Source organism: Centruroides vittatus, unplaced genomic scaffold (genome assembly GCF_030686945.1).
Source record: "Centruroides vittatus isolate TY-2023 unplaced genomic scaffold, ASM3068694v2 contig_2190, whole genome shotgun sequence".
Taxonomy (NCBI): domain Eukaryota; kingdom Metazoa; phylum Arthropoda; class Arachnida; order Scorpiones; family Buthidae; genus Centruroides; species Centruroides vittatus.
The window spans coordinates 451,780-468,609 of NW_027121367.1; the positions used below are offsets into that span (position 1 = coordinate 451,780).

At 29.2% G+C, this 16,830-nt stretch overlaps 2 protein-coding genes across 8 annotated transcripts in view; one reads left to right on the plus strand and one right to left on the minus strand.

The window, feature by feature from the left end:
• Positions 1-16,830, minus strand: part of LOC136970811 (uncharacterized) — a 424,253-nt gene that overhangs the window by 405,919 nt on the left and 1,504 nt on the right. The gene's annotated exons all lie outside the window — the stretch shown is intronic.
• Positions 1-16,830, plus strand: part of LOC136970808 (homer protein homolog 2-like) — a 248,638-nt gene that overhangs the window by 89,103 nt on the left and 142,705 nt on the right. For 6 of the 7 annotated variants that reach the window (XM_067265275.1, XM_067265273.1, XM_067265278.1 and 3 more), the window contains exon 2: positions 10,859-11,015. In XM_067265275.1, the coding sequence (XP_067121376.1) occupies positions 10,859-11,015 (157 nt within the window). Of the gene's footprint in view, positions 1-1,172; positions 1,337-10,858; positions 11,016-16,830 lie in introns of those variants that run through there. The other variant, XM_067265274.1, reaches the window with a different exon arrangement.

A 16,830-nucleotide genomic window follows, 5' to 3' on the forward strand; every position in this document is an offset into this window, starting at 1 on the left:
TTATTATCTAAAATACTTTTTATTGTTTGCAACTGTGTATTAAATCACTTTGCATACTTAATATTTTAATTTTCTGTGTAAGATTTTCTTCTTTATTTCAATTATATTTTCGTTCTTTTTGAGATAAATAGATGCTTTAGAATATTAGTGATAGGACTGATATAATCTTATCAGCATTAAAAATATTGTAATCCTGTTTTAATTGTTAAGTAGTTGCCATAATTATTAGTTTTAATGAAGTCTTATTTTGTTAATTATAACAATTAAATTTAGATCGATTAAAGTATTTATGGGATGGCTTTTTTTCTATTAAAACTTAAAAAACAAGAACAGAAAATTATCATTTATTACATTAATGCAGCTTGATGATAATTATAATATTTAAGATTTTTTTTATAAGTAAATCTTACTTTTAAAAACTTTTACGAGATTTTTTTTTGGAGTTTTTTTCTTTTTAGACTTTTGTAATACCTGTATTTCTGCGCTGTATTTTGTTTGAAAGTTTGTAACATTAAGTTAAGCAAATAGTTGTATTAAAATTTAATGAGAGTTACTTGAATATTTTGGAAAGAAATATGTTTTACTTTTTTTTCTGGTTAATGTTAGCTATGGTTCCAAAATGGCGGCTCGTCTCTGATTCCAGCAAATAGAAGAAAGGAAACAGCGGGGACGCATATTCTAACCTAACCTAACCTATTCTAATAAATTACCATAATTATTACTAACCAAATTATTAGTAGTTTCCTTTCTTCTATTTGCTGGAATCAGAAACGAGCCGCCATTTTGGAACATAGGTTACGTTAATAACCGTTTTTCTTAATGTTTCAAATCGAATACACCATGACTTATTTTGTTTGTTTGAATAAATACGAATACGATCGTTAGAAAGCATATAATAACTTATCTTAAAAACTTAATATTAATGTAATTAACTTTTTTAATTTTGTTTTAATTTACAATAGGTTACTATCTCAATTAAAAACTTTTCATATTGTGTCAAATATTTTGTAAAACTTTTGAATATTTTATAATTAATTATTTCACTGAAATATTTATACATTTTAATACGTAATTTTATTTTAATAGTTAAGTAATTTGATATTTTAGTAAATTGAAAATTAATGTAATAATAAATTATTTAGTTTAGGAAGAGAAAGTTAAATATATTTGAGAGCTCGATTATTATACAGAATAAATTTTCCTATCGAATATTCGATTAGACGTCAGCAGTTTTCTTTAAATGTGTATAGCGGAGAATAATTTTATGATATATTGCTCTACAGCTATCCTTTACTTTTCAACAATTTATGTCGATTTGTCCTCTAGAATATATGCAGTAAGTTTCCACCTTTCATATTTTTTGTATTGATCAAAATTTATGTTAGGAACTAATAATACTTTTTAGAATAATATATTAGATAACCTATTTTTCTTTTAAAAATAAACATATCTGTTTTTGGAGTCAAGGCTTTGTACAGCATTATCTAACTTTCAGCTTCCTGATATTTTAGACGTCTATATTTCTTATAATATCACCACACATATTTTATCGTTCTAAAATAATGAAATTTTAATATTGAACTTTAAATAAAAATATTTTAAATTTTAATATATTTATATAATATAGAAAATGTCTGGTTAATATTCTATATTTATAATAAGGATATTAATAATTTTCTAAATACCTATAAACTTAATGCTATTTTTTAAATAATATAATTGCACTAAAATGTTATCCTTTATAAGCTATTTCAGATTTTAGCAATATACTGAATTATATATTTATGTGATAAACCCATTAAATGAAAGTTTATATTTAAAGAGTATATTTCTAAATAAAAAATATAAATGTTCAAACTGGTATTTATTAAATTGCTTTTGAAAGATTTAAATTTCATGTTATGTATTATTTGATATAATTTATGTAATAATTTTCGAATGTTTTATTTTCCAGCTATAATTGTGATGAATTTAGATTACACTAGTTTTAAATAAATATATATATATATATATTTTGAATTCTTTAAATATTTATGTCCTTGATAATATTTTTATGTTACATCACAATATTTATACTTCATAAATTTTTCTTAATATAAACGTAATCTGTTATGTAATAAATTGCATAATTTTTCTGCTGTTTCAAAATATATCTTGAGAAGTAGATGATTTAGAGATAGGAAATAAATGTCTGTTTGCTTCTCTCTGTTAGTACACTAAAAGAAATTATCTTACTTTTTTATTTACATTTTGAAATATTATTGAAATGCTTGCCAAATTTTATTTTTTTCTTTTATTAAATAAGAAACATTTAAGAAATAATAATGTACATTTTATTTTAGGATGAGAAGTGAATTCATGTTTTTTGACTTAATACAAAATCTAGTACTTTATTGTTATTTCAATCTTAACAAATATTAAACTTATACTGAATGGACATGAACAAGTACCAGTAAGTTGGTATATTGGAAAATATGTTTTACTGCTTTTGCTAGAAAAAAGTATTTGATGAGGTATAAGTCTTGGAAAGATATAATTAATTTATCGTATTTTTAAAAAATTGATTATTATAGTATTTAATTTTGTACTAACTTGTATTAAGCTGAAAATTCCTCTGATTTCAGCACCAGGGTGAAAACTGTACTATCCAGAACCTATAACCAGTGCGTAACACATATATACTATATATATAGCGTGGTTGACAAACGTTTTTGAGCTATCACTTTGCAGTTGACCTGAGGAAGAGTGGAGTGATAGCTCGAAAACGTTTGTCAACCGTGCTATATATATAGTATATACGTGTTACGCACTGGTTATAGGTTCCGGATAGTATTGTATTAAGTTGTTATAATAATTTCTTAATTTGTACTAACTTGGTTTTTTGTTATATTTTAATCTCCTTGTAACAAACTAAGGTTCATACAATAAAGAATTGTTTAACTGCTTTTGATACATAAAAAAAATACTGGTTTGTTTAAGTCATGAAGTATGGACAGTATTTCAACAGGGAGTTTATGTATGGGCATTTCTTAATTATCCTTTGCAATAAGGAGTAGTAATAAATGATACAGTTCATCATGTATTAGAGACATTGGAAGTGTTTCACAGCACAGGAAAATTTTCAATCTTTTCTATTATAATTACTTTTCTTCTTACACTGCTTATAATAGCATTCGTGTTCTTTCAGATGAAAGCTGAACTTGCAATAGTCAGTCAAAACATCAATAAGCATTTAATAATGAAGTCTTGTGCTTCTATCTATTTATTTAATAAATGTTCTGTGCTATTTTCTGTCTATTTGTTTTCACATGTACTTGTTAAAGAGTTTTTGTGCCTGTGTTTATTTAAGTTCATTCATTAAATATAAGGTAAGTCCAAAAAGTTTAGGTAATTTTACAAAACAATAATATTTATTTAAAATAATTAATACATTTTATGTTTAATGTTTAATTAACTTTCCTTTACATAAAATTAACTCAAAAAGTTTATTTTTTATTGTTAAAATAAGATTTTTAATGGTTTCATCTGGTAAATTATTTCAACATTTTTCAATTTCAGATTTTAGATCATGTATGGATGAATACTGCTTGCAATTGGCATATACTATCTAGATATAATGCTCCAAAGATTTTCAATATGGTTCAGGTCTGGGCTTCTAGCTGGCCGCTTCATGAGATAACATTATTTTTTGTAAACCAGGTTTGAGTTGAGTGAGACACATTAATGGGGACATTATCTTGCTGAAATATCCAGTTATTTCCAACCATTTGTTCTCCAGAAGGTTAAAGATACTATTGAAGAGTTTGTTGATAAAGTTATGAGTTTTGTTGTCCAGAAATAAATGCAATTGAAGTTTCCCCACCATATCCAAATCCTGCCCAAACCATAATGCTTTTTCCTCTTTGTTGTCTACTGAAATATGTTTTAGGTTCTTTTCTAATATCATATCAATAGAAGTTCCGCTCATCATGGCATCTAAATTCTACTTTTTTCAATCACTAAACCTACAGTTTTTTATTGTTCTTTCCAAGACGTATTTTCTTGCCCAGTATAACCTTGTCTCAATGTATTTTGGTTTTAAGGGAGGTTGTTTGGCCATTCTTTTGTAAGTAATTGTTGGTGATGATTTTATGAATAGTGCTTTTACTTACTTTGATCCAAATCTACTGCAATTTTTCAAATAAATGTTGTAGAATTTGAATCAAGCTTTAAAATTCTCCTTTCATCACATTCAATACTCATATTTGGTCTTTCAGGCCTTGGTTTAGGTTTTCAATTTTCACCTTTTTCAATATCTCTATATATATTCCTGAGGCAGACTTATGAATTTCTTTAGCAATTTGATTAACTGTAGCATCTGCTTTTCTTTTCCAAGTGTAAACCACACATCACTGTCAGTGAATTGTTTGTTTCTTGGCATGATTAATATTAGATAAAGAGCTTCTTGAAACTTGTTAAAATAACACCCTCTTTTAATATTTTAAAGAATTGAATGAACTTATTTTTATTTAATGGATTTTTTACATTTTTAAGTAGTTGAAAGGTTTAAAGATGTAAAAAGTACAATAAATAAAAATTATCTAAACTTTTTGGACACACATTATTCAGTTTATTTGAATTTTTAAATTAAATTATTGTGTAAAGTTCTTTTAAATAATAAGAATTATTAATTGATATAATAACAATATTTATAAACAAAATCTAACACCATATCTTTGCCGAGAAAGTTTAATTTAAAACAAACGTTTTCGACCTATTCTATAGGCCATCTTCAGGCTAAATCGAGAAATGGAACAGTTCCATTCCAGAAGATCGAATACAAATATTTAAATTTCAAAAATTAACAACGGATAAAAAGATGATACGTAATAAACTAATATTGTATAAAATTAAAAAACAAAATTAACAACGGATTAAAAGATGATACATAATAAACTAATATGGTATAAAATTAAAAAACAAAATAAAAAACAAAATAAAAATTAAAAATAAACTTAGAAAAAACTTTTAAATACAAGCATCAACTAAAACTAATGCAGAACCATAAGATAAACATGTAAATTAAGAGTTCCTTGCAGAGGGCCTTCCATCGGCCTGGAAGTATATGGTTAAAAACTCTGCAAGGAACTCTTAATTTACATGTTTATCTTATGGTTCTGCATTAGTTTTAGTTGATGCTTGTATTTAGAAGTTTTTTCTGAGTTTATTTTTAATTTTTATATTGTTTTTTATTTTGTTTTTTAATTTTATACCATATTACTTTATTATGTATCATCTTTTAATCCGTTGTTAATTTTTGAAATTTAAATATTTGTATTCGATCTTCTGGAACGGAACTGTTCCATTTCTCGATTTAGCCTGAGGATGGCCTATAGAATAGGTCGAAAATGTTTGTTTTAAATTAAACTTTCTCGGCAAAGATAAGGTGTTAGATTTTGTTTATTTAATTTTTTGCTGAGCACGTTCTATTTAATAACAATATTTATATTTAAATAGAATTTTTCACAAAAAAAAACTAAATTACCTAAACTAAAAAGTTTAAGTAATTTTTAAACAGACCTTTTGTGTGACTTAACATATGTAAATTGTGCATGAGAAAAGAGTTTCAATATAATGTAGGCTATACAGTTTATGCCAGTATATAAATGCTACATATTTGTATATTTTTAAGTCCATTGGTTTAAAATATCAAAACAATAAAATATGAATAAATTTTTATTTTATTAAATTTTAGATTATACTTCCATGTGTAGTGAAAAGATATCTTATAATAGAAATAAATAAATTTTTGGCATCTCTTCTTGTAATATTATAAACATTTTACTGAACTATTAATGAATATGATAGAAATAATCCTGAATGTGACTTTTACTTATAAATATTTGAGTAATCATCATTATCTGCTAATCATATAATGAAATAAATCTTAAATACATGGTCAGAAGAAAAATTTTAAAATAACATTTGGCAAAACCTTATTTATTGCAGTATCTGATAGTTTTTTAGTTCAGTAGTCTAGATTCCTAAATAATTTCATTTACTGTGTGTTTATAAGTTAATTATTGTTCAAATTATTAGTTAAAAATCATTTTCTTAATAAACCAAAAAAACAAATGAATAGATGGATTCTTTATTGACCTTCTTAAAACTAATTACAGTCAAACCCTGTTTATATATTTCTCAACAGTACATTTTTCACAATTATACATTAAATACTTTCTGCACCATTTCTCTGTTTTAAAACACTTCAGTTATAGATTTTTTATTTATATGATTTTTCCCTTACATATCATATATTTTTTGGTATACTACACACTTTTTTCTCACTTATACATTATTTACTTTGAGGTGAAAAAATTTAAAGTGATTACTATATTTTATGGCATATAAGACATGTTCTTATTTCAACATAATATTTAGGAAAAGAGTATTTAATGTATTTACACAATTCCATGTCTGTGACACTTGACATTTTTGTCCTTGTAGAACATTGGATATAATTGATAGTTTTTGTCCAGAACCTCTTGCAGCTTTTTGTACCTTTCAGATAGGTTACTTTTATTTTTCAATAATGTGTTATGTACTTTGTCCATAATTTCAACCACTTTACTCAATGGAAGATTTGACAAATCACCTCTCCTAACTCTGTTTCCTTTAATTGGACAAAAGCTCTTATTGGCACCAAAGGAAACAAGATGGCCAATCAGCTAGTGAAATCTGCAACACAGGGCAACGATCTTCATATTTCCTATGCTAAAATCCCCATATAACAATTTAAAAACATGCTTAAACAGGATCTTATTAACGAATGGCAAATCAAATGGAATGACAATCATAATCACCTGACTTACAAATTTATTCCTGCAATAAGTGAGTACATCAACAATAACTTGATTAACAATAATCACCATGTCACACAGTTTTTAACCGGACATGGTAGGTTTCACTCTTACCATAGCTGTTTTAATTTACAACAAACGAACCTCTGCTCCTTTTGTAACATTCTGGATGGAAGCGAACATTATATCTTTCACTGCATTAGTTTAGAACTAGAAAGACATCAATGGAAGAAAATGGGGATACTTGGCATGATGCACATAAATATCTACTCAAAAAACAAAACTACAACTACTTCAAAGATTTGATCATGAAGTACTTTATCATCAGCACAGTTCCTCCTCAGTGACTTGCTCACTCATATTGCATGCTTACTGTAAACTGCTATCTGCATGTTCATATTGTATTTTCATCTCATGCTCATTCTGTATTATGTATTGAATATTTGTATCTTTCGCACTGCAAAACAAACAAACGTATGTTTTATTGGGTATTTTGATGTATGAATTTTATTGTCTCACCTAAGCTTGTTTACTCTACTCTCAAATTACTATATACACCATCTTGGCTCAATGCTTATGGAAATTTTTATCAAACACCATGTACAGGGTGCGTGAAAAGTTCTGTCAATTTTATTTTTGTGTGTTTTTGGCATTTGTCATTGCTTTTTTGTTATTTTTTTATGATTTTATTGGATTGTACATGCAATTTTGATCAAGAAAGTGCTCTAATCATTTTTTAATTTTTAGTTGTGCTAACATTATGTCTCGTGAAAATGAACGTATCATTGTTGTCGAGTTGCACAAGTTGGGAATGAAGACAGCCGACATTGTTTGCGCGACTGGTTTCCAACAAAGGACTGTTTACAGGATTGTGAAACGTTTCAAGGAGACTGGAAGAACTGTGGACCATCCTCGGAGCGGTCGTCCAACCACCGCGACCACTCCGGAGAACATTAGCAAGGTGTGATGCTGGATTCGTCACAATCCGGAGGTGTCCATGCGCAAAACGGCCAAGGAGCTCCAAATCAGCGAAGAGCGAGTCCGTAATATCGTCAAGAGGAAGCTGGGATTTCGCAGCTACAAGATCGCCCACGTCCACTTCTTAAATGAAGCGACAAAGGCAAAGAGGCTCGAGAAAGCTCACCGAATGTGTCGGCTGGTCGCCTGAACAAGGTGCTCTTCACCGACGAGAAGATTTTCACCCTCGAGCCACTTCAAAACTGCCAAAACCATCGACAGCTGCTCAAGAAGGGGCAACAGAAGACTGCCACTGCAAAAACCATTGGTCACAGCCATTTTCCGGCCTCAATCATGGTGTGGGCCGGCATCTGCGCCACTGGGAAGACGCTGTTGGTTTTCATCGAGCGGAATGTCAAGATCAACATCGTCATCTACCAGCAACAGGTCCTACGCAACGTATTGGAGCTGTAGGCTCGCAGCACTTCGGCCCAGAAGGATTCATGCTTCAACAAGACTGGGCACCGGTGCATTTGGCGCAATCAACAATTACCATCTGTGAAGAGCTGTTTTCGGGCTTTTGGGGCAAAGACGTTTGGCTGCTTAACTCGCCGGATCTTACCCCTCTGGACTACTTGATGTGGTCGCAAAAAATGGAGCAAAAAATCTTGGGAACACAATACGCCACCGTGGACCAGCTAAAAGTAGCGTTGACTTGTGCCTGGGACGAAATTTTGGTGGAAGAATGCACGACCATCGTTGGAACTTTTCACAAGCGACTACGTAAATGCATTGAAGCTCAAGGAGGCAATTTTGAGCATTTGTTATAAATTTTTTTGCTTATTGTTATTGTTGTTCATTAAATAAAACTTATTGTTCGTTTAGTTTTGTGAATTTATTTATTTGTACAGTATTTTTATACCATTGAAGTATTTCAAAAAATTGACAGAACTTTTCACGCACCCTGTATATAACCCTCTATTGTATCTTACCACTATCAGTTATGCTCAGTGGTGCTAGTATTGTATTATACAGGCAGAATAAAAAAAAAAGTGTATAACATACTCAAATTAAAATTTGTACCTCGTAGTGTAGACTTGAACATATAGAAAATATATCTGAAAAGAGTTTTTGATGTTTTATAACAGATGTCACTAAATTTTTTTCTTTTTTCTGTATAGACCTACATGCAATTATATATTTTATACATAATTATTAAAAAACTTCCAGAACATATTCACACATTCTGACATATAAGTATATGTATGTATATATATAACAATATGTTTGTTGTTTATTTTGTATCTGTATGTGTGTGTATATATTGAAATTTCTGCGCAACCTGAAATATGTTGGTAAACAATAATAATTCTATGAAAATTGAATTATTTAGAAAGATTTTTTGAATATAGAAATTTGAAGATTACTGGTCTAAAATAATGAAAGAAACAATATTATTGTATTATTATAGAAATATTTTACAGTATTTGTTAACTAAGAAAATTTAGATAGTAAATCATTTGACTGAAATAACTGTATGGAAGAGTTAAATAAATGTACACCTTTTACGGGTCCAGCATAATGTTTAATTCTATAATAAAAACGTTAACATTTATTTAACTTGATATTATACAACTCCAGTAAGCATTTATTTATATGTATGGAAGAGATAAATTATAACAAAATTAATTTTTGGTATAAATATATAGGCATAAATACAATAAATGCATTCATACATATAATGCAAATATATCATTTTTATAATTATATTTTTTACTTAATAAAAATGAATCAGGAAGAAAAAGTTTTTAAAAGATACTTCAAAACTGGATGAGATTACAATAAAAGTATCAACTACCGTATTTTACGGACTATAAGATGCACCTTAATTTTTAAGCAATTTTTTAAAAAAAAATACCTGTAAGATGCTACAGACTATAAGACGCACCTGAATTTTGGAGGCAATTTTTCGAAGAAAAAAGTGCGTCTTATAGTCCGTAAAATACGGTAACACCTGTAATCTAGTTAAAATTAACAAATTTGTTATAACAACAAATGTTTTCAACTGTCTTTAATAGCAATTTTTAAGTTATGGAATGTGACATAGAATAAAATTCAAAAAATAAAGTTTTAATTTCAAAATGCAATTTTACAAAAATTATATGATGCTAATATTTTATTAAAATATACTATTAATTCTCATTTATAAAAAAGATATAAATATAAATGGAGAAAAACTCATTAAGGAACAGTAAACTACTTTACTTGAATGTAAATAACTAAAAAATTTGCTTTTTATCTCACTCTTTGGTTTTTGTTTGTTTTTTTTTTCCTATTCATTACTGCATAGAACAGAGCTAGGCAAGCAAGAGTTCAGTGGGAGCCGAAATGTAGGTTTTGCAAAATCCATGGGAGCCACAGTTCTGTACTGTTGTGGCAGATAGTATGGTAAGGCAGGGAAAGATAGGGTGTCCCCCATCTGGGTCGAGAACTTGTTTTAAAAAAATAGATTTGAAATGTCAATTTAATTTATTGCACCAACTTGGAAATATATTACACATATTTTCACAAAATTGTGGAAATAAAATTGTGAAAATAATAATAAAAAGCAGAAATTAACACTTTCAGCGAGAGCCACATGTAACTCAAAAAGAGCCACATGCGGCTCTTGGAGCCACATTTGCTCATGTCTGGCATAGAACATTTCATTTTTGTTACTTTGTTTTTTAGAAATCTGTCATCACTAAAGAATTTTAAATCAAGTTTTTCACATATTAAAATTTAATTTAATTTAATTAGGGCTTTTAATATTTTTATTAGTAAAATGAAAGTATGTAAAATAAATGTCATTAGATATTAAACAATCTACAAGATGTAAAAAGTTCTATTATGTTATACAAATTTTTAAATGTAAATGGGTAAAAAATAATTAGGAATATCTGTTATCTCTAAAACATAAGATGTATTCAGAAATATATAATGATATAATTTATTATTGTAGCATTACTGAATACAGATTCATACTATATAATTGAATATTAATATATTATTAATATCTTTAGGGAACAGCCCAGCTTTACTACCAAAGCTCATGTCTTCCACATTGATCCCAAGACAAAACGCTCCTGGGTACCGGCCAGCTCACAGGCAGTCAATGTCAGCTTTTTCTATGATTCCACCCGTAACTTATATAGAATTATCAGTGTGGAAGGTACAAAGGTAAGATCTTTAATTTTCATACAATATAATATGTACTGATTTCCTAACAAGAAAATGTGGTAATTATATTGTTGAACTAATTATTATAGATATAAATGTAAATTATAAATAACCATGTGATGTACTGTACCTGGCTTCTCTCAAGAAAATGATATATTAAGTAAAGATAATACACTCATATAAAAACACACACATACATTATAAAAGAATATGTACTTATAATATATTCAACCAAAAACAATTTTACATCAAAAAAAAATTCTAGAGATTCACTAACAATCTGACACAGGTGAAAGTGGGAATGATAATACATTTAGTTCTGAATACATTTTGGCAGTTTACAGGCTGAGCAGTTTCACTGATGTCCACTTTTTCCTGTTAATAAAAATAGCATTAGCCTATTGTATAAAAATTTCATGGTTTACTTCATACCTATTGGCCTCTGGGCAAAACTTCTTATTCATACAAAAGACCTGAAAACCAAGTATGAACTATTTACTCTTGCAAACAATATTAAAATTATATGAAATCTCATAAAATTGAACTTTTGGAAATGGAAAGTAGCTTATATGCTTTCCAGGTCTATTTTGAATATATGTACAAAGTTTTGTAGAAATCATTTCAACTGTTCTGATGTGAAACTATTACATCATCCACTTCCATAAATAATCAGGCTATAAACGATTAAAGATTATATAATTGTTTATAGCCTGATTAAAAAGATTATATAATCTTTAATCGTTTATAGCTCGATTATTTACGGCAGTGGATGATATAATAGTTAAATATTATCAGGTTTGTTGAGTTGTTATTTGTTCTTATGTGACATGCAAAAGACAGCGAATTCAGTTTTATATACAGTGAATGGCCAAATTATTAGAGATACCCCTTCACTCTAACTTGGATGGATCCATTAGTGACACGTGATGACATAATAGCAACAAGTAATGTATAAAAGGCATATTCAGTATCAAGATAACTGTTTATCAGTATAGTTAACCTGAATATGGGTTTAAAAAAAGCATTTAAACATCTTCAATTGAGATGTGTTTGTGGGAGCAAGAAGATCCAGTTTCAATATTTTGGAAACTGCTAACATCCTTGGCATTTCTCATGCTGTTCAGAGAATGGCTGTTGGGTCAAAAATGTCAAGCAATAAGTGCAACTGTGGACAGAAAAGACTTATGGATCAAAGAGGTAATGTAGATAACAGACAAGATTGTAGCTTAGTACAAAACACAACAAAAATGCACAACATGCCAGACTTTGTCCCAAATAGGTTTTAACAGCTGGAGACCATCAAGGATGCCTTTGCTATTACAGAAAAACAGGAAAGGTCACTTACTATGGGTCCAAGAACATCATAATTGGACACTTGATGAGTGGAGGAAGATTGCTTGGTCCAATAAGTCTTCGTTCCTTCTCTACTATGCTGATGGCAAAATTAGAATATGGTGCCAGCATCACAAATCAGAAGTCCTATCTTGCCAAGTGACAACTGTACAAACTGATGGTGGTGGAATAATAGTCTGAGAATGTTTTCCTGAGACACACACAGTCTGTGGCATTAAGAGATGTTTCCAGAGAGTGATGTCAGTATTTTTGCCAACCATATGCACCTATTAATGGCTATAGTGATGCAGATGGACACTTTCAACAGGACAATGCTCCTTTCCATCGTGGTCAATCTCAAATTGGTTCAGCAAACACAATTCTGAATTCCACTTGCTTCATTGGCCAGCTCAGTCATCTGATCTCAACCCCATCAAGCATTTGCGGAAAGAGGTGGAAAGATTTATATGAAGCCATTAGAAACAGCACCATTCATATACCACTAAGGACTGCTGTTACCTCAGCATAGACCAATATTCCTGAGCAATAGCTCCAACAGCTTGTAGAATCTGTCTAGAAGAATTATGTTTGTGTTTAAAGTTAGAGAAGGACCAACTCATTGTATGTATGGTGTCACTAATGATTTGGCAACTCAGTTTATATAGAAGAAAATGTTTTAAATATAAATAAATGATTCTCTGTTAAAAATTTTTAAATATATAAAAATGCATGCAATTTACACTTTGAGTGCATTTTTCACTGTGTGTGCAGTGAAAAAAATGTGAATTTTTGTTAAATTCAGTATTCAAAGTTAGAGTCATTCAAAATACAAGGTGTCACTGAATATGTTTAATTTTTATGTACATGTTTTTGTTTTAATAGAAAAATGATTTATTAATAAAACTCTGAGAAAGTGTGATTCTTCTACGTACAAAGTTTCACATTAGAAATAACAGTATGGAAACATGACCAGATAAGCAAGTTTCATCTAAAATTTCTGACTCTTAAAATCTTTCAAGCATTTATTTTTGGATAATATGTTTTATAAAACTTTGTCATAGTTAGAACTTTCTTGTTGGGATCCAATGTTCCAATCAGAAAATATTGTATGTAATCAACCAAAATAAACATAATTAAACCACAAGTTTTAGATCATTGAATTACTGGTGGTGTTCCTACACACATGCAGATGCAGAATTATGGAATTCTCAAGAATTTTCTAATAGTTAGAACAATTTGAAAAAAATGAGACCTTGTGCAAATCTACAAAACTAACATTAAAAAAAAATTAAGATATGATATATATGTGAATAGAAAAGAGATTGATTTTGTTCATGAAATAGTTTATTTTATTTTTCTAATAATTTGATATTAATATTTCCATACCGAAAATAGTCCATTGGAAAATTACACAGTGAAATGGTATTAATTTGTTTTATATTACTATTAAAAAAGTTAATGGGGCTAATTTCGACATGCTTTTCTTGTCATTTAATAGTTAATGTTTTGAATATAGACTGAAATTTTTTAAACATTATGCTTGAAAAAGAGATTAATGCTATTTCTTTTATAATGAATATCTGAATATTTTGTTAAATAAATTTGGGTAAATTAATAATATATCAAGTACAAAGTATTCTAGTACAGCTTGTTTCACAAATCTTCACCAGGCTGTAAAAATGTGCAGCAGCCTGGTGTAGATCAATCAAATCAATAAATGTATTAAGTCAAATTTTATTTCCTTAATCTATATATGCATATTCTGTCACTTCTTTCTTAATTCATAAACTGAGTGATTTTGGTACAGATCTTCCATTCCAAATTTCATTTGTCTAGAATTGCAACAAATCAAGTAATTACACTAGCATTTGACACATTTATTATTATTCTCTCTCAAATATAAATGCATTTCTAATCACATTGTCTTAGTGATTTCTCTTTAGTATTACATCTCAAAATAATACAATACTTTTAAAAAATAAAGATAAATACAATTCAGGTTATTACAAAGTAAAACATGATTGTTCACAATTACTCTTGTAATGAATGCATTCTTGAGTGATATTTGAATGAGTTTACATTCACCTATTAGTGGAATACATCTGACAACTATAGTATATTTTAACTATTGAGGAATACTTCTGATTTTTACAATATTATATGTTATAGTCATACTTACAACTAATATATCCATCAAGTAAAATTTCAAAGGCTTTGACAATTAATTACTGGTGAAATACTTCTGATGACTCTATTGTTTATAATCAGACATATATCTAACATATCCACAAGAATTTTCAACAGTATTAACACTTAACTGTTGGTGATGACTACATTACTACAAATACATTATTACATGTCCTATTATAATACATATGCTTAGTAAAAGTAATTAATACAAGCGTTATTTATAAATAAATATTTAGTTAAACATTATGAAGTATGTTTCTTTGTAATTAACTTGGACCATTGGTGATGTTTAAAGTGTGCCACAATTTGTAAATACTTGTTTGCATTTCTTTTTTTTTTTTTTTTTTTTTTAATTCTTTCCACCCTGTGGGCATGAAGAAGGTCTCTTTTTAGTAAGCTCAGTATGGGTTTGGCCAGATCCATGTCATGGATGGGGCTGACATATCTGGTCAGATCATCCCCCAAAAATTCCTGGGATTATTCAACCTGTCCAGATTCAATCCCAGGTCCCCAGAGCAGTAGGCTGTCACGTTGACCACTCGGCCATCCAGCTATTATTTGCTTGCACTGACATTTGTAAAATTTGAACACAATAAAGAACTTTTAATGTAAAGACACCATTTTATCACTTCACCGACAATTTCTTATTCACCTGTATCTCGTATACAGTAGTACCCACAGAACTCATTAGCAGGGCTATAGATCTGGGGCTTCTTTTGTGTATTGTACATAAGACATCATGAGTGTAAACTAAAGTATTGACTTATTCGGGCTTTCTAGTTCAGGAGTCAATGCATTCAATTTCTTGGAGTAAGCAACAAAATATTAATTGCTGCTCTGGGCCAACTCTGCCTTCATTATAATGAGTATAGTACCTTCTCAGCAGTAAAAACAACTGGAAGATGATGAGGCAGCTAGCAAAATTTTCAGTTTTGATACTCAATGCTGATACTGGCCAGTATCAACACTTCAAGACTGATACCAGTATCAATACTTTGTGGTATCAGAACATCCCTAGAGAAAGGCAAAAGATATTCAGATACTTTAGAAGAAAACATGTCATTAACCTGATAGACAAAGTGACAACATTCTCCAATGAAATGTGCAAGAATATGATTTATTTATTTTTAAAGAAACATTTCTCCCCCCTGTGGCATTTGGCATAGTTGGCATTTACTCCATGAAGTGGAATAAACAAAGATCTTCCTTTTTTTCCTTTCTTATCGGAATCTGGAAATACCTGGAGCTTTAGTGAAAGCTGGATATATTTTGTTCTTCATTTAACTGTATCAGGATATCATTCGCTCTCATCAAAGAAAACTCTTGTCTTACAGTAATCTTCCAAAAAATTTTACATACCCAGAACCTTTTACGGTGTGGTAACTCATAAATATCATCACACAAACTTTTCTAACCCCTTCTGGGCTCTGCTTCAGGCTCCAAAGCCTGGACTTTGTTAAACAAGCAAAAACACAAACAAATATGGTAAGGAAGAAAAATTTGGCTAATGAACAAATAACCCAAAATAAATATTTGACTATGCATAAAAAAAATTAAGTTTATTATTCTAGAGACCAACTATTTACAACGATTAATACAAAACTATGAATTATGTTAGGGAAAAAAAGACTACAAATTATAAAAATTTAACGATACTTTATATAATTGAAATCAAGAATCTATAAAAACTGTCACAACACTTCGGTAACAGGCTTTAAGTAGGTTTTATTAGTTTAATCCGGTGTAGTAGCAGTTGTCACCCACCAAATACAAATTAAACTATTTACAAATTTACAAAAAAAGTCTTACAGTCTAACTTACCTAACCATCACACCCAAGGAAAAAGAATGTCTGGAAATCTTTGCTTGTCAGTTGCTTAGGAACTTCACTAGCTTGCTTATAGGAGCTTCACTGTGTTTTTCTTTGATCTTGTCAGGTTTTTATACTCCCTGGGTTACTCTTGATTCACTTCGTTTACAGCCCCGAGAGGCATAACCAAACATGCTACCATGAGATCTGCAACACCTAAGGATAGGACTAAATAATTACCAACACTATGTAGATTCTTCTCGATAAATATTGCAGCTATGACAAATAAATTTCCTACGTAACAATAGATGTACCACTCCAACTCATTTACATATTAATTTTAATAATTACTGTTATTTTTTTCACAATATTTTGAACATTTGTCTTTACCAATCTTTTCAAAAATTGCATTCTGATTTTTAGAATTGGTTACATTTAGGATTAAGAGACCACTCTTTAATTCCTATATGGAAATCACTTAATC